General features: G+C 38.5%; 1 protein-coding gene across 22 annotated transcripts in view; it reads right to left on the minus strand.

The window, feature by feature from the left end:
- ATXN2 (ataxin 2) overlaps positions 1–22,725 on the minus strand; it is a 153,818-nt gene that overhangs the window by 42,753 nt on the left and 88,340 nt on the right. For 15 of the 22 annotated variants that reach the window (XM_032239683.1, XM_032239552.1, XM_032239673.1 and 12 more), the window contains 7 exons: positions 20,849–21,094; positions 18,040–18,222; positions 14,745–14,942; positions 14,245–14,352; positions 13,907–13,977; positions 2,566–2,870; positions 695–758 (listed from right to left, as the gene is read on the minus strand). In XM_032239683.1, coding sequence (XP_032095574.1) covers positions 695–758; positions 2,566–2,870; positions 13,907–13,977; positions 14,245–14,352; positions 14,745–14,942; positions 18,040–18,222; positions 20,849–21,094 — 1,175 coding nt within the window. The remainder of the gene's footprint in view (positions 1–694; positions 759–2,565; positions 2,871–13,906; positions 13,978–14,244; positions 14,353–14,744; positions 14,943–18,039; positions 18,223–20,848; positions 21,095–22,725) is intronic. The other 7 variants (XM_032239691.1, XM_032239627.1, XM_032239581.1 and 4 more) reach the window with 2 other exon arrangements.

Raw genomic sequence — 22,725 nt, forward strand, 5'->3', positions numbered from 1 at the left:
AGAGCGAAACTCCGTCTCAAAAAAAAAAAAAAAAAACAGTGGTAGTAATTTTTAAGAAACTCAAGTATTTTTAAAAATTATTATTTCTTCTTATGATCTCAGTAGAATAACAGCACAGTCATCTCTTGTTATCTGTGGGGTACTGGTTACAGTACCCTGCTAAGATATCAAAGTCTTGGAATGGTCAAGTGCCTTATATAAAATGGTGTAGTATTTGTATTGTACCTATGCATCACCTCCTGTATACTTTACATCATCTCTTGATTACTTATAATACCTAAAACAAGGTAAATACTTTATTGTTTTGGAAATAACGACAAGAAAAAGTCTGCACATGTTCAATACAGATTAGCCTAACTATATTTTTGATCCATGGTTGGTTGAATCCAAGGATGCAAAACCGTCATATGCAGAGGCCCCATCTATAAACCTGATAGCCTAGTTAGCCAACCATCGCCAAATTCTTGGTCAGAAAAAATTCAAAGATTTGCCCAAGATCACGTCTAATTGATGGCAAAACAAAGACCCCTTTTTATGTCTAAAAACTATTCATTAATGGCCATGTAAGAAAAATAAAGAAGGTTGTTTTGGCATACTAAAACTAAATTTAGATGACAGGTATGGAAGAAGGACTATTACTAATAATTTTTATTTTTTTGAGTCTAGATAACCTCAAAGAAAGTAATAAACCTACCTGAGAGAAGGAACGTGGGTTGAACTCCTTTGCATTCGGATTCAATGTTGACTTTCGAACTTGCCTAAAAAAAATACAAAGGCCAGTGAAATCTACACGGACTTTACGTTGCTCTAAAATCTTCCATATCAGACCATTTTTTAAAAACTGCTAAACATAGATTTAAACTGTTCTCACTAGATCAATAGCCCTCTTTACTGACACACATACTTATATTGCCCATTCCTTAATCTCTTAAAGAATATAGCCATAAAAGAACAATTTATTTAAAATCTAAGTAATATACAACTGCTCTTCTCAAAGACAATAAAAAAATACTTTTTTCTTTCTCTTCACAGAGTCTCACTCTGTTGTGCAGGCTGAAGTGCAGCGGTGCGATCCTGGCTCACTGCAACCTCTACCTCTGGTTCAAGCTATTCTCCTGCCTTAGCCTCTTGAATAGGTGGGATTACAGGCACGAACCACTATGGCCAGCTACTTTTGTATTTTTAGTAGAGATGGGGTTTCACCATGTTGGCCAGGATGGTCTTGATCTCTTGACTTTGTGATCCCTCCCTTACCCTCCCAAAGTACTGGGATTACAGGTGTGAGACACCGCTCCCAGCCTATATATATATTTGTATTTTTAGTAGAGATGGGGTTTCACTGTTTTGCCCAGGCTGGTCTTAAACTCCTGACCTCAGGTGAACTGCCAGACTCAGCCTCCCAAAGCGCTGGGATTACAGGCATGAGCCACCGTGCCAGGCCGATCAACAAACACTTAAACTGAAAAGACAGTAAATACTTATAAAATATCCTTAAAGGCAATTCTTAACATACTAATATCTTTTTTTTTTTTTTTTTTTTTTTTTGAGACAGTCTCACTCAGTCACCCAGGCTGTAGTGCAGTGGTGCAATCTTGGGTCACTGAGGTACAATCTTGGGTCACTGAGATCTCTGTCTCCTGGGTTTAAGCAATTCTCCTGCCTCAGCCTCCCAAGTAGCTGGGATTACAGGCACCCACCACCTTGCCTGGCTAATTTTTGTAATTTTAGTAGAGACAGGGTTTCACCATGTTGGCCAGGCTGGTCTTCAACTCCTGACCTCAGATAATCTGCCTGCTTCTGCCTCCCACAGTTCTGGGATTATAGGTATGAGCCACCATGCCCGGTCAACATACCAATATTCTAGTATGCAGCATTTTTTATGTGAGAAGATATTTTCTACATAACATGCCTGGAGAAAATCATGGCTCTAAAAAAACTTTGCCTCAAATCAAGAATAAGCAGTCCCCAATTTATCAATGAGCTGCATTCCAAAACTTCAGCTTTAACTGGGTTGTCTGGTACCCAGAACACCTAAGTTAATAGTAGTTAAGTTCTGAGGTTAGCCCTTAAAAGTCCATTTAACTAAAAATATACTGAATATACAGAATTAAGTCTATCTTAACAAATCTAAACATTAACTAAAACACTGTTTCTGATGAAAAATATTTTGAATTCCAAGTAGGAGCACTGCATGCTTCTCTCCTTGGCAGTGGCAGTTTTTCATCCCAGCAGCACAGTGGGGGTGACTAATGAGTGGAATCCATTTAAGAGAGGTCCCCTAAATTGGTAATTTTTCAGCTCCAGTTCATTTACAGAAAAATTTTTCTTAATTTATGCCTTGTTTTTCTGTTCTGGAGTGCAAAAAAAGGGGGAGAACAGAAGAGTAGCACAGGGTGTAATAACCTAATTTACTTAAGATGTTACTCGTTTGGACTAGCTGTTTGTAAATTAAGGGCAATGTATAAAGCAGTCTAAAAGTCCAGATCAATTCTTCAGCTGGAAAGACCTAAACACATTTAAAAAAAAGTTAATTAACAGGATGGTCTAAGTTCCAGGTTTACTCACTCAGCTGCGTCTTTCTTCTCTTCCTTATCATCTTTCTCTTGTTTACAAGCTGGACTGGAAGTCTGAACCCCTTGGGAAGTGACCTCAGGTCCCCTCTTGTGCTCCGTGTTACTAAGTATTGAAGGGGAAATGCTGGGGCTATTCGGCTTGCTGCTGCCACTGGTACAGTTGCTGCTGCTATTTTCACTGAAAGAATCCTTAGCATTTGGTTCAATTTTGTCTTTGATCAAATCTCTTGGTTTTTCTCCCTCTCTATTTTTGTTTAGTAGTTGATCCATAGATTCAGAAGTAGAACTTGGCTGTAACTAAATAAAGGAAATAATTTTAAATATCTTAAATCACTTTAGTAATTCATTTTTGCCATGAGCATAAGCAAAGTAATATTAACTATACACATGAAATGTTCTGAATAATGTTTTCATACTTTAATGCTTTTACTACAAAGCAACAAAACAGAATACCTATATAGCACAACCACAGTCACCAAAGCACTCAAATGTCCTAGCCTCTTAAGTTCAGTATTTACTGAGTGCCTACCACATGTCAGAAATTGTGCCTGCTGGGTGAGAAAGACATGACATAGTTTCTAGCCTCCTATACTTGTCAAGTGAGTAAGATCAGACACTTCACAACAAAATGAGTAAATGCTAAGAGATTCTATAGAAAAAGCAACCTATAAAAAAGAAAGTTTTCTTAATGGAAACATCTGCTAGTCTAAGGTATGAAAGAAGTTTAGGAGAGGTGTTTTGGATGGAAAATAATCTAAGTTAAAAAAAAAAAAAAAAGAGTATGTTTAAAAATCCAAAGAAAAGAGAGAAGATGGCTCTAATCACATAAAAGACAAGCACCAGTGGGCTGGGCGTAGTGGCTCATGACCTATAATCTCGGTACTGTGGGAAACTGAGGCAGGCGGATTGTTTGAGCTCAGGAGTTCAGGACCAGCCTGGGCAACACAGTGATACCCTGTCTCATTAAAGTAATAATAACAATAATAAAAGAGAAAGTATTAAAGAAAAGCACCAATGGCTGGACCAAGTGTGGAACATACATGTACAAATGAGTCAGAAAATGACAGACTCGCCAAAAGAAATGTGACAATAAAGGAACTTAAAAGCTATGTTCAGGACTGGATGCAGTAGCTAAAACCTATAATCCTAGCACTTTCTGCTGAGGTGGGCAGATCACTTGAGGTCAGGAGTTTGAGACCAGGCTGGCCAATGTGGCAAAACCCAGTCTCTACTAAAAATTAAAAAAAAAAATTAGCCAGGCATGGTGATGTACACGTGTAATCATAGCTACTCAGGAGGCTAACATATGAGAGTCACTTGAACCCAGGAGGCGGAGGTTACAGTGAACGAAGATCACACCACTACACTCCAGCCTGGGCGACAGAGCAAGACTCTATCAACAAATAAAAAAAAATTTTTAAAAAGCTATGTTTAAGACTTTGGCTTTTAATTCTCAGGACAAACGGGAACTCAGTGAGAAATTTTAAGTAGGGTAGAGTACTGAGCAGATTTATAGTTCAGAAAGATGAACACAGCAGCTTTGTGCAAAATGAACTGGAGAGGGGCAAGTGAGGATACGGAGGGACCATCGTGGAGACTGGACTAAGCCCTGGGCCTAGTGGGCTTAAAAGGTCAGAAGTAGATGAATTCTGAGTGAGACCTGACTGGACATATTGGTCAGTTACACATTCTAAATCCGTAAGTAAAAAAAGGAGACTGCAGGGGAGAGGAGACAGAGCATGGTGGCCAAACAGAACCTTCTGGTGATCATCCCCCCAAGAAACATCAAATTTAACAACTATCCACACAAGAAAGCACCTTCATAAGAACCAAAAATTAGGTGAGTGATCACAGTACCTGGTTTTGACATCATATCAAGGAAAAAGGCACTGAAGATAAGGAAGGTAGTTGTGAACCGCCCCCTACACAGCCCTGCCATTCCCCCACAGTGCAGTGTGGGGCAAAGAAAGAATTCTACTTGGGGGAGAGACAGCAAAATGACTGTGGGATTTTGCATTGAAAGTCAGTGCTGCCCTGTCGCAGTGGAAAAAATTCAGCTGGCACCCACAAAGAGAGTATTTAGACTAGCCCTAGTCAGAGGGGAACTGTCCATCTCAGTGATTAGAATCTGAATTTTGGCATGCCCCGCCATGATGGGTAAAGTGCTCTGGGGTCCTAAATAAACTTGAAAGGCAGTGTAGGCAACAAGGACTGCAATTCCTGGACAAGTCATGGTGCTGTGCTGGGCTCAGAGCCAGTAGACTTGGGGTACATGTGACCCACTGAGAAAACAGCTAGGGTGGCTAAAGGAATGCTTGTGGCAGCCTTCCCTGAACTCCAGGTAGCGCAGCTCACAGCTCTTGGAGGAGAGAAATGAGTAGGGAGGGCTTTGTCTTGCAATCTGGATACTAGTTCAGTCACAGTAAAATAAGGCACCAAGCACAGTCCAGAAGCCTTGACTCTAGGCCACAGCTCCCAGATGACATTTCTAGACAAATCCCAGGCCAGAAGGGAACCCATTGCCTTGAAGGGCCAATTCCTGGTAGAATTCACCACCAGCTGACTAAAGAGCCCTTGTGCCTTGAATAAAAAGCAAGGAGCCATGTCATATTGTGCCAGCTTCAGGTGTGACCCAGCACATTCCCAGCTGTGGTGGCCATGGGGAGACACTCCTTGAAGGGAGAGAAAAGTTAAAAAGGTTTTATCTTGCAAGTGGGTGCCAGCTAATCCCTGGTGAAATAAAGCATCAGATTCCTAAAGCTCCTGATCCCAGGCCCTGGCTCCTGGACGGCATTTCTAGACATACCCTGGGCCAGAAGGGAACCTGCTGCACTAAAAGCAAAGATCCAGTCCTGGCAGGATTCTTCACCTGCTGACTAAAGCACCCTTGAGCCTTGAATTAACATCAACGGTAGCCAGAAAACAGCTGCCACAGGCCTTGGGTGAGACCTAGTACAGTTCCAGTGATGGTGGCCATAACAGTGCTTCTGTCACCCTTCCCCCAACTTCCCCCAGGCAGCTCAGCACAAAGAGAGACTCCATTTATTTGGAGAAAAGTGAAGAGAGAGGACAAGAGACTGCCTGGCAATACAGGGAATACTCCAGGATCTTCCCCAAGCCTACCAAGGTGACACCTCTACAGAGGCACAGCATTACTAGGCATGGGGTGCCCTCTAACTTATGTATAGCTGCAGTGAACAAAGACTTAGATGACAATACTTAATTCCCTTTGAATATTTGAAAAACTTTCTCAAGAAGAATGGGGGCTGGGCATGGTGGCTCACGCCTGTAATTCCAGCACTGTGGGTGGCCGAGGTGGGTGGATCACAAGGTCAGGCATTAGAGATCAACCTGACCAACATGGTGAAAGCCTGTCTCTACCAAAAATCCAAAAATTAGCTGGGCGTGGGGGCACGCGCCTGTAATCCCAGCTAGTCAGGAGGCTGAGGCAGGAGAATCGCTTGAACCCGGCAAGCAGAGGTTGCAGTGAGCCGAGATGGCGCCACTGCACTCTAGCATGGGCAACAAGAGCGAGACTCTACCTGGGGGGGGGAAAAAAAAAAGACCCAATGATCCATTATGTACAAAAAACACACTTTACCTACAAAGTCACACATAGACTGAAATTAAAGAGATAGAAAAAGATATTCCATGCAAACAAAAAGCAGAGAAGAGCAGGAGTAGCTATGCTTAGATAAAATAAATTTTAAGACAAAGTCTATAAAAAGAGATAAGATTATTGTATAATGATAAACGGATCAATTCAGCAAGAGGTAATAACAAGTATAAATATATATGTACCTAATACTGGAGTGCCCAGATATATAAAGCAAATATTATTAGAGCAAAAGAGAGAAACAGATCTCAGTGACAGTCGGAAACTTAAACACCCCACTCTCAGCACTGGACAGATCATTCAGAGAGAAAATCAACAAAGAAATATTAGACCCAATTTTCTCTACAGACCAAATAGACTCAATAGATATTTACAGAACACTGTGTCCAACAGCCTTAGAATATACATTCTTCTCCTCAACACATGGACCATTCTCAAAGACCGTCCATATGTTAAGCCACAAAACAAGTCTTTCAAAATTTGACCTGGCAGGTCGGGCATGGTGGCTCACACCTGTAATACCAGCCCTTTGGGAGGCCGAGGCAGGCAGATCACCTCAGGTTGGGAGTTCAAGACCAGCCTGACCAACGTGAAGAAACCCCCGTCTCTACTAAAACCACAAAATTAGCCAGGCGTGGTGGCGGGTGCCTGTAATCCCAGCTACTCAGGAGGCTGAGGTAGGAGAACCGCTTTAACCCAGATGTGGAGGTTGCAGTGAGCTAAGATGGTGCCATTGTACTCCAGCTTGGGCAACAAGAGTGAAACCCTCCCTTAAAAAAAAAAAGAAAGAAAGAAAAAAGGAAAAAGGAAAAATTTGACCTGGCACAGTGGCTCATGTCTGTAATCCCAGCAACTTGGGAGGCTGAAGTGGGTGGATGGCTTGAGCTCAGGAGTTGGAGATGACCCTGGGCAACATGGCAAAGCCCCATTTCTACAAAAAAATAAAAAAAAATCAGCCATATGTGGTGGCATATGCCTGTAGTCCCAGTTACTTGGAAGGCTGAGGTGGGAGGATTCCTTGAGCCAGGGAGGTGGAGCCAAGATCGTGCCAGGTACTCCAGCCTGAATATTAGAGTGAGACTCTATTTCAAATAAATAAATAAAAACTCAAAAAAGTTGAAATCTTATCAACTATCTTCTCTGATCACAATAAAATAACAATTAGAGGCTGGGAGCGGTGGCTCACACCTGTAATCCCAGCACTTTGGGAGGCCGAGGCGGGTGGATCACCTGAGGTCAGGAGCTTGAGACCGGCCTGACCAACACAGTAAAATCCTGTCCCAACTAAAAATACAAAAAAAAAAATTAGACAGGTGTGGTTGTGCATGCCTGTAATCCCAGCTTACTCAGGAGGCTGAAGAAGGAGAATCACTTGAACCTGGGAGACAGAGGTTGCAATGAGCCAAGATCGTGCCATTGCACTCCAGCCTGGGTGACAGAGCAAGACTCTGTCTCAAAACATAGATAAATTTAAAAAATAAAATAACACTAGATAACAAGGGGAACTTCGGAAAGTATACAAATATATGAAAATTAAGCAATATGCTCCTGAATGATCAGTGGGTCAATGCGGAAATTAAGAAGAAACTTGGAAAATTCCTTAAAACAAATGAAAATGGAAACACAACTTATCAAAACTTATAGGATACAGTAAAAACAACAATAAGAAAAATGTTTATAGCAATAGGCGCTTACATCGAAAAAGCAGAAAAACTTAAACAACCTACCAATACATCCTAAAGAACGAGAAAAGAACAAACCCTAAAATTAGTAGAAGAAATAAAAAAGATAAAAGCAGAACTAAATAAAATTGAAATGAAGAAAGCAATACAAAAGATCAATAAAAAAATAAATTGCTTTTTTGAAGAGAAACAAAACTGACAAACCTTTAGCCTGACTCAGAAAAAAAAAAGAGAAAACCCAAATAATAAAATGAGAGATGGAAAAAGGGACATTATAATTGTTACCACCGAAATTGAAAGGATCACTAGACATATATACTATGAGCATTTATATGCCAATAAATTGGAAAACCTAGAAGAAATGGATAAATTCCTAGACACATACAACCCACCAAGTTTGAATCACGAAGAAATCCAAAACCTGAACAGACCAATAACAAATAACAAGATTGAAGCTATAATAGTCTCCCAGCAAAGAAAAGCCAGGGACCTGATGGCTTCACTGCATCACTAATAAAGTCTCACAAAATAAAATAAATAAATAAAAAGAAAGCCAAAAAGGCCAGGTGCAGTGGCTCACACCTATAATTTCAGCACTTTAGGAGGCCAAGGTGGGAGGACTGCTTGAGCCCAGGAGTTCGAGACTAGCCTGGGACAAATGCCGAGACTGCATCTCTATGAACGGCAAACAGGTATATGAAAGGTATTTAATACTACTGATCACCAGACAAATGCAAATTAAAACTACAACAACATATCATCTCACCCCAGTTAAAACGGTTTTACCCAAAAGACAGGCAATAACAAATGCTAATGAGGATGTGGATAAAGAGGAACCTTCACACACTGTTGGTGGACATGTAAATCAGTATAACCGCTATGGAGAACAGTTACGGAAATTCCTCAAAAAACTAAAAATAGAGCTATCATATGATCCAGCAATTGCACTGCTACGTAATACTGAAAAGAAAGGACATCAGTTTATTGAAGAGATATCCACACTCCCACGTTTACTACAGCTCTATATACACAACAGCCAAGATTTGGAATCAACCTATGTGTCCATCAACAGACAAATGGAGAAATGAAATGTGGTATATATTAACAATAGATTACCATTCAGCCATCAAAAAGAATGAGAGCCTGTCATTTGCAACACTGTAGATGGCTCTGGAGGACATTATGTTAAATAAAATAAGCCAGGGACAGAAAACTAAACTTTGTATATTCTTACTCATTTGTGGACACTAAAAATTAAAACAATTGAACACATTAAGACAGCAGGGTGGTTACCAGAAGCTGGAGAGGGTGGTGAGGAGGAGGAGGGCAGTTAGGTGATTAATGGGTACAAAGAAAATTTATTATCTTTTTCATTTCCACCTCCAGTCCTGCATCAACAGAGCTCTGATGAGTCACTGATTGAATAGTGCAGGATGCACTATGCATTAGTTACTGTTCAAGCATTCCTAGAAGCTTAAATACCAGATGGCCAGGCCTGTTATTTACTAGTTTGGGCAAATTACTTAACTTCTCTTTGCCTCAGTTGCCTAACATACGTAGTGCAGATACAAACAGAACTTGCTTGAAAGGGATGTTAGGCAATAGAAGATTTAACACAGAAGCATGAAGAACAGCATCTGGTACACAGGAAATATGCAAAAAAAACTAAGAGAATAACATTATATTATCTGAAGAGAACAATTAGAAAGTTCACTTTTTAAAAAAATACACTTTAAGTTCTAGGATACATTTTTTTTCACTCTTTTTTTTTTTTTTCCTTTGAGACAGTCTTGCTCCGTCACCCAGTGAGTGGTGTGATCGTGGATCACTGCAACCTCCACCTCCTGGTTCAAGCGATTCTTCTGCCTCAGCCTCCTGAGCAGCTGGAATTACAGGCATGTGCCACCACGCCTGGCTAATTTTTCTATTTTTAGTAGAGACGGGGTTTTGCCATATTGACCAGGCTGGTCTCAAACTCCCGACCTCAAATAATCCGCCTGCTTCAGCCTCCCAAAGTGCTGGGATTACAGGCATGAGCCACTGTGCCCAGCCCACTCTCATTTTTTAAAAACCATTTCTATTCTTCCTGGTATGCCCTATGTATCAAGGAGTTATTCCTAAGAGGCTTATTAATAATACATGTGGTTATTCAGGCTCCTAAAAGTAATAAGGCTAAAACTCCTAAAGAGATAGACTTTTTACGTTGCTCCTTGGAATTTAAGAGTCAAGCATTAATGAAGGTTTACAGAAAGTTGTGATGACAGCTAAAATGTTTTCTGCTAAGTGAAATGAAAAAGTATAGCCTTTTAAAATACAGTAACTCATGGTACTGGTATAAGGATAAGACATATAGATTCAGCACAGGAGAATTCAAAGGCCACTAATAAACTTTTACATTTGTAGTCAACATACTTCCAACAAGCATGTGAATATAATTCAGTGGCGGAAAGAACAGTCTTTTTTTTTGAGATGGAGTCTCACTCCCTTGCCCAGGCTGGAGTGCAGTGGCATGATCTCAGCTCACTGCAACTTCTACTTCCCAGGTTCAAGCCAATCTCCTGCCTCAGCCACTGGAGCACTGGGACTACAGGTGTGCACCACCACGCCCAGCTAATTTTTGTATTTTTAGTAGAGATGGGGTTTCACCATGTTGGTGAGACTGATTTCGAACTCCTGACTTTATGTGATTTGCCTGCCTGGGACTCCCAAAGTGCTGGGATTACAGGCATGAGAGCCACCGTGCCTGGCCAAGAATAGTCTTTTTAACAGATGGTGCTGGGACAACTAACATCTACATACAGAAGAATGAATCTTGATTCTGTTTTTTAGAGAAAAAATGGTTACAAATGTATGGCTATGTGTCAATTAGAAATAAAAAATTAATATAACGAATGAATTTTAGCCCCACCTTATATTTAAAAATTGCTCAAAATGGGCTGAGCACCAAGTCACTCTCCTATGACCCTGTCTGTCTGTTTTTTTTAGTAACAATTTATTTCATAAGGGTCCTGATCCAGATCCCAAGAGAGGGCTCTTGGGTCTCACACAAGAAAGAATTCAAGGCAAGTCTGCAGTACAAAGTGAAAGCAATTTTTCACTTTGGGAGGCTGAGGTGGATGGATCACTTGAGTCCAAGTGTTTGAGAGCAGCCTGGACAACATGGTGAAATTCTGTCTCTACAAAAAAACACAAAAGTTATTAATAGCAAGAGGTGGTGGTGCACACCTGTAGTACCAGCTACGGCTTGATTGAGCCCAGGAGGCTGAGGCTGCTGTGAGCAAAGATCACACAAACCCATTGCATTCCAGCCTAGGCAACAGAGTGAGACTGTATCAAAGGAAAAAAAAATTGGTCAAAATGGATCATACCTCTAAATATAATTCTTAAAAAATAACCAAAGAGTAATAAACCTTAATGACTGACTAGGCAGTGGTTTCTTAGATATGACACCAATAGCATAAATAAGAACAACAAAAAGAGATAAATTGGACTTCATCAAAATTAAAAATTTTTGTGCTTCAAGGGATGAAAAAGTAAAAAGACAACCAACAGAATAGGAGAAAACATTTGCAAACCATATATCTAATGGGGACTTGTACACAGAATAGATAAAGAACTGCTAAAACCCAATAATAAAAAGACAGCTAAATTTTTTAAATGGGCTAAAGACTTGAACAGACATCAATCCAAAGAACATATAAATGGCCAATAAACACAAAAGATGTTCAACATCATTAGCCATGAAAGAACTGCACATTAAAGCCACAATGAGATACTACTTCAAACCCACAAGGATGACTAAAATCGAAAAAGAAAGAAAATAAGTGTTAGTAAGAATGTGGAGAAATAGAAACCCTCAGACCCTGCTGGTAAGAATGTAAAATAGTGCAGTTGTCTTGGCAAATAGCTTGGTAGTTCCTCAAAAGGTTAAACACAGTTGCCACATGACCCAGAAATTCAACTCCTAGGTAGGTCACACACACAAAAAGAAAACATCTGATGAGAAAAAAACTGCACACTCGTGTTCATGGCAGTGTTATTCAGATTAGTCAAATACTGAGAACACCACAAATAGCCACAAACTGAAGAATGAATAAACAAAATGTGGTATTTTCCATATGATGAAATATTCAGTTAAAGGAAACAAAGTACTGCAACATGCTCCAACATGGATGAACCTTTATAACACTACCCTAAGTGAAAGAAGCCAGTCAGAAAAGTCACATTGTTTATTATTCCATTTGTATAAAATGGAATTTGCCCAGAATAAAGACATCCATAGAGACATAAAGTACATTAATGGTTCCTTAAGGTTGGGAGTAGGGGTAAGAAAAGGGCTGCAGGCAAATGTGGTGCAACTGCTAAAGGGTATGGCATTTCTTTTGGGGGTGAAGAGTATGTTTTAAAATCAACTAATGATGGTTGTACAACATTGTAAATATGTTAAAAACCACTGATTTATGGATTTTAAATGGTTGATTTATATAGTATCTCAATAAAGCTGCTACAAAAATATGCTAATTCACATGCTTCCAAGTAAAAATGTTTTTTCTTCATGAGATATTAAATTTAATCCAAGTGTAGTACAAGAGGGGACTGAATAATATAAAAAACATAATGCTGAGGAACAAAATCAAATGGGCAAGAATACTTACAGCAAGACATCATTTATAGCAAATTTAAGATTATGTAAAATATCATCTATTGTTCACGGATCTATTCATATGCAGTGTAAACAGAAATGACTGCACAGAAAAGAACCCCTTCCTCTTGAAAGGGAAGAGGGGGAAGCAGCTGAGGAAGAGGAAGTACATAAGAGGAGCTTAACTGTACTAGAATGCTTGACTTATTAAGCGGGGTAGTGGGCACATGGTCATATTCATTGTTCTCTGTATCATTTGTATGTGGTTAACTACTGTTTAACAAATTTAAAACAACACTTTTTTTTGAGATGGAGTCTTGCTCTATCACTCAGGATGGAGTGAAGTGGCGTGATCTCGGCTTGCTGCAACCTCCGCCTCCTGGGTTCAAGCAATTCTCCTGCCTCAGCCTTCCAAGTAGCAGGCACCCGCCACCACGCCCAGCTAATTTTTCTATTTTTGGTAGAGACAAGGTTTCATCATGTTGGCCAGGCTGGTCTTGATCTCTTGACCTTAGGTGATCTGCCCATGTCTGCCTCCCAAAGTGCTGGGATTACAGGCATGAGCACTGTGCCCAGCCAACAAATTAACATTTAAGCTAAAAACTGTTAATAGCATTAAAGCTGAATAGATACATGTGCTAAAGTATGTAATACTTTGAATGTTACCAATAAGTCAAGAATGAATCTATTAGCAAAAAAATTATTAACATTTGGAAAGCTAAAACACATGCTGAGAAAAGCTGCCTTTGCCTTTGATTCACTCATCCTTTAATTCAGCTACTTTTTTTTTAAGGCTGGTAATCAGATTTTCCTCTCTAAGAAGCTAAGTTTCAAGATTTCTTTGTTGGTCTCAAAATCTACCTTGATATCTATAGTATATTATAGTAAATATTCTGCAAAGATTAAATGGTAGTCAAGGAGAGATGTTAAACAAAGCATGTCCTAAGACAGAAAAATGTTATAGAAAGATTTTGACCACAATATATTTGTGTACAAAGTATAAATCTGCAACTACCTCAGAACACCAGAGCCCAGTACATCTTCCATTTGCCACACTAGATAATTAATGACTTGGCCTGACTCTACTAAAATCTAGCTTCCTTGAACAAAGTAATCAAATGACCATTAAATAGTAGGTGGTGCCTATGGTGGTTTCAAATGTGAGGACTATATTCTCATTTGATACCTATACATTGTTGTTAAAATATCTCATGATTTTAGTTATCCCACTTAAAACGACAGGCAAAGAACACTTTAAGAATGCTCTGCTTTCTATACATATGGTTTGATGTTTCTGACTGTTTCTACATAAGGCATTTTTATAAATTGATGATACATCTTTAGTAATTTCTATTTTTTAAAACTCAAATTCATCAGTTAATATAACACTTACCCTAAAATCATTTTTAAATTTCTTTAAATCATCAATCTGTTTTCTATGTTCAGAAACAATTGGTGATATACCTGTAAAATTAAGAACTGTTAGATACCGATTTCTTTTTAAACTCTAACTTCACATTCTTTTACTATGAGATGATAGAAATTAAAATAAGATATATGATCAAAAATAATTTCAAATATTAATTTTTGATTTTAGAATTTGTCAAGCAATACATTTATCTATCACAATAGTAAGAAAAATGTTGAACAAAAATATTCTGTATGGGCATGAAATTAGACATACTCCTTCCTATTTCTACAGTTAAGCCTAATGACTCTTTACACTCTAACCTTTATTTTCAGCTTTTGAGAAGCTAGGTGATGTTTCATTGGGCTTAATATTTTCTTTATTCCCTGCAGGAGAGTTCTGCCTCTGATCTTGAAGCCTGGAATCTTTAGCTAGAAAACAAATTAAAAAAAAAAAAAAATCAGAGTTAGAAGTTAGAAAAGCAAAACAAGAAAACGCTAAATAATAATTTTGATTTCCAATGTTTCTGGAAAAGAATGCTTTCATTTAAACAGAGCCTTTTTTCTTTGCAGATGTCATATGAAACAGCAGTAATTTTATTTACATAGGTATTTAACACCCAAGAATGTTACCTTTATAACAGACATAATATATATTAAATTAGTAGTACTAAGCAACATCAAAATTTACATAAACTTTTAAATGTGGGTTAAAAATATTTGTCTATGAATAAAAATAACCCAGAATTTTTTCATATAACGTTAACCTCTAACATTCAACTTCATAAATGGAATTATGGATCTAGAAGCCCTTTGTTACGTACCCTCACCAGAAGGGGTAACAGCTCTGTTTGATGCAGGACTAGCAGGTGTAGGAGATGCAGCTGGAATAGGCATGGCAACAGCTTCAGCTGGAATAATACCAGCTTGGGGAGAAGCAAGAACTGGCCCACTGGGGGTATTTCCAATACTGTTCTGTCTAGGAGACCTGGGTCTGTGAGTTTTAGGGGATAATCTTGGAACTAAAAGAAAGGGAAAATTTATTTATTACATTCTCAGTTCAAATGTCACTTCCTCAAAGAGGCTTCTCTGAAGATCTAGGTATAACAGTCCTTTCTAGCTCTTACTCTTTATCCCATTACTGTTTACTTTTCCAAAGTGTTAGGAATTTGGTAGAAATTAAAACCACAAGTATCTGAAGAACAACAGCAATTACAAATACGTTAAGTATAATTTTCTCTCCTAACTAAATGTATTAATTCTGAAAACAGTATTCTGAATGAAGTTGAAAACTGGATTGCTAAGGCAGGATAAAAACATTCCACATAAAGTTCAACTGATTTTTTTTTTTTTTTTAAGATTGGTGGGAAGAAGAGATCCCTAACAAGTAGGCTTGTTCCTTCCTCTTTCGAATAATATACTAAAATACCTTTTGGTAGCTTGTAGCCAATCCTCTATGTTTTTCTATTATTATTTTTTAATTTTTTTGACACAGTCTTACTCTGTCACCTAGGCTGGAGTGCAGTGGCGTGATCTTGGCTCACTACAACCTCCACCTCCGAGTTCAAGTGATTCTTCTGCCTATAATCACAGCCTCTGACATAGCTGTGATTATAGGCGCTTGCCACGCCCAGCTAAATTTTTCTATTTTTAGTAGAGACGGAGTTTCACCATGCTGGCCAGGCTGGTCTCAAACTCCTGACCTTAGGTGATCTGCCTACCTCCGCCTCCCAAAGTGCTGGGATTACAGGCATGAGTCACCATGCCCAGCCCTATACATTGTTTATAGCAACATCAAGATCCACTTCACAGTTATTAAGGAAACTGAGACCCAAGTAGGTCAAATGGGGAAGATAATAAAAGCAGGGTTTGTATCCCATATGACTTCCAAGTAAGTTTCTTTCTTTTTCTTTTTCTTTTTTTTTTTTTTTCCTGAGACAGAGTCTTGCTATGTCACCCAGGCTGAAGTGCAGTGGCACGATCTCAACTCACTGTAACCTCCACCTCCCAGGTTCAAGTGATTCTCCTGCCTCTCTTGAGTAGCTGGGATTACAGGCACACGCTACCATGCCTGGCTAATGTTTGTATTTTTAGTTGAAAAGAGGTTTCACCATGTTGGTCAGGCTGGTCTTGAACTCCTGACCTCGTGATCCACCCGCCTCAGCCTCCCAAGGTGCTGGGATTACAGGTGTGAGCCACCACGCCCGGCCTAACAGGTTTCATATACCATTATAAACCTATTTGCAAAGCTCAGATTCGAAGTTTAGAGAAAATGATTCGATTACTTCATTTTAGGGTTTTTATTTTTTTTAAGTCACAAGCGTCAGAAGAAAAGTATTATTCAACAACTGCCATTTTTCAAATTAGTAAAAAGAGCAAATCTATAATGCTATTCTGAGTGTTATCTCCAACAACTATGTTTATATTCTCTCACTTCTATTCATGTTATTCTCAAAATTCATTTCCAGACCATCTGAGTAATGTCAAAAGACTAATAGAACAGCTGAAGACATATATTTTTTTTTGAGATGGAGTCTCACTCTGTAGCCCAGGCTGGAGTACAGTGGCACAATCTTGGCTGACTGCACCTCTGCCTCGTGGATCCCAGTTCAAGCAATTCTCCTGCCTCAGCCTCCCAAATAGCTGGGATTACAGGAACGTTCCACGATGTCCAGCTAATTTTTGTATTTTTAGTAGAGACAAAGTTTCACCATGTTGGTCAGGCTGGTCTTCAACTCCTGACCTCGTGATCCACCCGCCTCAGCCTCCCAAAGTGCTGGGATTACATGTGTGAGCCACCACACCTGGCTGGCTAAAGAAGATTTTAAAAATTTTTGTTTTCTTGGTAGTCTTGAGATAATTGAAGAACAAGGAAGAAAACGGAAAGTACAAAGGAATTTATGGTACAATTACATGAATGTACATCACATGAAGCTCAGCAGAAGTGTTTATCAACTAAAAACAGATTTAACACAGCTGGGGTTTTTTGTTTTGTTTTGCTTAAGCATGAAGATCTTTTTCCTTTTCCCCTTTTTTTTTTTTTTTTTGAGAGAGAGAGTTTCCCTCTTTCACTCAGGCTGGAGTGCAATTGCATGATCTTGGCATGCTGCAACCTCTGCCTCCTGGGTTCATGCAATTCCCCTGCCTGAGCCTCCTGAGTAGCTGGGATTACAGGCATGCGCCACCATGCTCAGCTAATTTTTTATTTTTAGTAGAGACAGGGTTTCACCATGTTGGACAGGCCAGTCTTGAACTCCAAACCCCAAGTCATCACCCCACCTCGGCCTCCAGAAGTGCCGGGATTACAGGTGTGAGCCACCGCACCCGGCTCATCTTTTTTCTTTTAAAGGTTCTATGGACTGATTGAAATAGACTAAGTTGTTTGGTTTTTTTTAAGCATTCTTCGTAAGCTCTTGCTCACCACAGTTATGGAAACAAAGCATTAAGGATTTATTGGCAAAGTAGGAAAAGCAGTCAGCCTTACCGTAAAATCTTGACAACATCTAACCTTTATAGCTGCCGACTGTCAGCATATTCCTTATGCTAATCACAGATAAAACTTAGACCCTTCATTTGTGTTTGACATTCCTTATTATGGAAATATAGTTGGGAATTAGTGCCATATACAGATGCTATAGAAATACACTACAATGTAAGCCGAAAGTAAATGTTTATAGATAATGTACTGATGAACAAAGCTGCTAAAAAGGAAATATGGTCCCTCCAAATAGTATTACATACTGTATTTGCCTCATATTAGAGATGTACTTTATAAAACTTTATGGTTTTATAATATATCCATATTTATGAACCTTATAGAAATCTCAGCACAAGCTTACAAAGACTAGGCAAGAATTATTAACACTTTATTCACTAAGAAGTCTCAACTTCAGAGTTAGTGTTTGACTTGCTTTAATATATGATGAATAAGTGGCAGAGCCTAGAATAAAAATGTGGATTTCCCAATTCCTGGTGATTCTACTATTTTATATATATATATATATATGTATATACATATATATATACTTACACTTCCTCAAACAGAGTTGTAGCTCAGCTCTCTTTAAATCTAGTATAATGATAAAATGAGTACCGTCATTATGCCCAAGTGTTACCTACCCCCACTGACCACTGATGACCACGTTCCCCCCGAGGGACTGGTCCTTGCTACTGGAGGAGTAGCTGCTTCACTGGGTGGGTTGTGGGATACAAATTCTAGGCCACTGGATATGGAACCCCTCCCAGCAGAAACTCTGTGATTTCGAGGATGTCGCTGGGCCTTTGGGGACATCCTTGGAGGCCCTAAGGAAGAAAGAGTGAACATTACATAAATGCCACGATGTTCCTCAGTGCTACTTTTCTGCTAAACACACCCGTCCACACACACACACGTGCAATACACACAGACACACTCTCTCGCTCTACAGTTTTTCCTTGGTTAAAAACAGAAAAAAACCACCATACATATTTTTTTGGCCATCCTAATTCTTTCAGAATTATTTTGTGGAATGCTACAAAGTTTTATAAATAAATTGTATTATTTCCCTTTATTTTTAAAGAAAGGGATGAAATTTGTGCTAAGAAAACAACAGTAAGATGTCAACTCTTAGAACTATAGCAATCTGTTTCACCCATGTCTTATTTGTAAAGAAATACAATGCTACTAGAAATTATGACTACATAAAATGTTTTTAGCTTTCCAGTTTACCTTTCCCCACCCCAAATTTTCTATATTACTTCTAAAATTAGAAAAAAAATTTAAATAGAAGACTATTAATCTCTATACACCCGATACTACTAAAATATATGTACAAAGTCTTCTTAAATTTCATAAAAATTTTAGTTTATCTCTTGTATCATAATCATCAACTTTTGAACTTTAAGTAAACTTTAAGTAATCTTATAAGTAAGCAGTTTCTTAGGCTTAGCAGGCTGTGAGCTGAAAATTCTATTAACACACGACTTGTAAAACCAATATAATTGACATTTGGGGAAGAAATCTGCACTATATCAATTGTCCAAATTCTACATTATTGATTCTGCCACGCCATTAGTGACTATTCTTTCTAAATCAGTCTACTGTACATTAGACCAATCTATCAAGTAAGAACAGTAGACAGAATGGCCCTCATCACAGAAGCCTATTGATGCTACTACCAAGTGAAAAACTTTCCTAATGTCAAAGCCAAGGCTCCTCACTCTCACCCTGCAGCCATACTCTTTAGAACTTCAAATTAACGTGTGTTCCCAGTAGAAGTTTTTGTTGTTGTTGTTGTTTCTTTTTTCTTTTTTTGAGATACTGTCTCTCTCCACAGCTCAGGCTGGAAGTGCAGGGGTGCAATCTCAGCTCACTGCAACCTCCGTCTCCCAGGTTCAAACAATTCTCCTGCCTCAGACCTCCCAAGTAGCTGGGATTACAGGCAAGCACCACCATGCCTGGCTAATTTTTCTATTTTTAGTAGAGACAAGGTTTCACCATGTTGGCCAGGCTGGTCTCAAACTCCTGACCTCAGGTGATCCGCCTGCCTCAGCCTCCCAAAGTGCTGGGATTACAGGTGTGAGCCACCATGGCTTGCTCCCAAGAAGAATTTAAACATGAATTTGATCTTTATAAGAATGCTAATATTATACACTATAATTTTCAAATGGAAATATTCGACATCTCTGAACGACACAGAAGGAGTATTTCTGTGTGAATAGTCCATGAGCAGTCCTTACATCTTAATGTAATAAAGATGTTCACAGTCATTAATGATCATGTCTTATTTAATATTTTCTCATTATATAAACATCACTTATTCAAACGATGGACTGCAAAAAAAAAAAACTCTGCATTTAGTGACCACTATTAAGGCCCTTTTGAGTAAAGAAATCACCTTGAAAATCAGTGGAACTTACTCTTCAAGGTTACATGTGTCAAAGTCACATGACCTGCCTGCTTAGATGGTAACAATTTATTTAAAAGCAGCCTCCTTTTCTCCAGGGAAGCAGGAGAAACACACTTTTGCAGAAAACTTTACTTGTCCCAACATAAGCAATATCAGTCGTAATTTTAATGAACAAATCAAATTAAAATTTTAACATAAATATTCGGAACTAATATCAAGAGGACATTATAATTCAGAAAACAGGTTTTTAATATATGCATGGCATTTAAATTAGAATGTTACTTTTCTACAACATATCCATGTATTTGATATGTTGCAATATTGGATTTAGCACCAATTCTTAATGCTAATTAAGAATTACAAGATTTTATTCTCATTTTTGATGAAGGGAAAAAATAGCTAAATATTCAAATTCATACGTGGTTTTTATCAATAATTTTATCTTAAAGGACTTCTCCCAAATTAAAGCAGCCTTTCACTATATAATATTGCAAAGCTAACTTTAAAAAAATTACTCAGTTAAAATTTAGAATTCCTCAGGCATTCTAAAAATCAAACTACTTTAATCTAAGGGCAGACACACGAAGGCAGCTATATGGGCTGTCTCTCTCAAAAAGGACCCAGAAAACACCATTCCTTCTTACAGCCAATAGGAAGGTTCACTAAGACCTTGGCCAAGTAGCTGTAAAATGAACCCTAGTTCAAGACTGGCTGAATAAAGTTCATTTGTTTATCATTAACTACTGCATACAGTGCAAATAAGGCTGTGGGGCAGACCTTTCTCGGGCTGTAAAGAAGCACAATTACCAGGCAGAGATAAATCTCTTTTTAACAATGATTCAGATAGTTCATAGCTTCACACAACATTTATCAAATTTCTCTCTAATGAACAAAAGGTTAATAGAAATAGTTTTAATAAACTAAAGTTAAAACACAGAAATTATAGGTTATTAAATAATGAAGAGGAAACTATTTTGTAATTATAAACTCACATAGGAGTTAAAGACAAACAAAAACATGAACAAATTGTGGTATTGTACCTTCTGAAGACATGCGTTTAGGCATAGTAGAGACAGGAGCTGGAGAACCATGAGCAGAGGGGTGAGACGGGGGTCTGGATGGCCGCGAGGGGGGCCTGGAGGGCGGCCGTGTAGGGGTGGCTGCCCGAGGTGGAAGAGAGTTGGGACCTGACTGGTAGCGAGAAGGTGGGCGAGAGGAAGGAGATGGGCAAGGCGATGGCCAGGGAACACCTGACAGAACAAATGATATGAAGGAAAGTATAAAAACTAAAGAAAAAAATGAGGGAAAAAAGTAAACAGAAAAAAAAGTAAAATGACAAAAATGATTTCTTGTACATTTTAACCCTTTGAGGACAGTCATTTGATTTGTGATAAGTTTTAGCATAACTTAACTGACATAAATTCACATTTTACTTTAACCTCCTTAAGATTAAGTCTGTTTAAATGAATACACGTTCCCAAAGGGTTAATTAGGATCTACACACACTACTGAAGAAGACAGTTAAGACTTTGCCTATTAATCCTGCTTCTATAACTGTTTCTCAAGTAATCAGTTGTTTAAAGGAATATAACATACACTAGATAATTTCACATAATAAATCATAATAATTCCTACTCAGGAATAAGATTATTTACTGTATTAGTTTTAACTTTGAAACATAATGAAAATAAGCAGTAGCTATTATATCCAATTAGAAATGCTGGTTCCTTATAGTCATCTGATTTTCATCAGGTTTAAACCTAAAATTAAGTTTGAAATCTCATTAAGCAAGTCCCATTTAAGCAGAAATAAAACATTACTCTTTTCTAGAGTCACAGGAGTATCAAATGCTAATATTCATTGCTCTTTCAAAAAAGTCTTGATCTCATTAAACTAGAAAAAGGGAGACCTTCTAAATAATTTATACAGTTGAACACTTATCTAAGCGACTGCTTAGTAAATACTGCAATTACAAGGCAGTCATCACCAAATAAATCTATACTGATGGATATGCCCAGGTAAAGATACAGCTAGTATTTAACATTACATATCACTTACCTTAATCTTATCAAACAGTCCAGGTCTCCTCTCCATAGGGTTCCACACACTTGAGTATCATACATTGTCCAGCCCCTTCAGGTTTTTTAACTTTAAAATTCTGTTTATGAACAACTAAAATCTTTCCTCAGTGAGCAAAGAAATTTCACCCCCAATATTAAGTACAGAAAATACTCAAGCGTGTCCATTTGGAGAGGAATTCTGGAGAAAAGACTCAAGGAAAACAAATGAAATTGGAAACTTAGTGTTCTCTATTTTTATCTTTCTAACTTTCCAAATTTAAATATCTAAAATTGAACATCCACTCTTTTCTCAAAGTTAGTAACATATTATTGCTATTGCCATTTCCATACCACCTACAGAACTGTTGTTCAGTATCCCTGATTTATGGAAAAGGTCCACAACCTACAAGATATATTCAATCTAGATTTACAGGTAAAGTAAAAAATGTCTTCCTAATAAAAAATTCAGGTTTCAGGCCGGGCGCGGTGGCTCAAGCCTGTAATCCCAGTACTTTGGGAGGCCGAGGCGGGTGGATCACGAGGTCAAGAGATCGAGACCATCCTGGTCAACATGGTGAAACCCCGTCTCTACTAAAAATACAAAAAATTAGCTGGGCGTGGTGGTGCGTGCCTATAATCCCAGCTACTCAGGAGGCTGAGGCAGGAGAATTGCCTGAACCCAGGAGGCGGAGGTTGCGGTGAGCCGAGATCGTGCCATTGTACTCCAGCCTGGGTAACAAGAGCGAAACTCCGTCTCAAAAAAAAAAAAAAAAAATTCAGGTTTCTTTAACTTAAGTTGCTAAACTGTAACATCCACCCTTAGACTGAGTTGTTTTTGTTGTTTTTTAAGTACATTT

This window comes from Sapajus apella, unplaced genomic scaffold, assembly GCF_009761245.1.
Source record: "Sapajus apella isolate SASKATOON/1434 unplaced genomic scaffold, GSC_monkey_1.0 scaffold2, whole genome shotgun sequence".
NCBI lineage: Eukaryota > Metazoa > Chordata > Mammalia > Primates > Cebidae > Sapajus > Sapajus apella.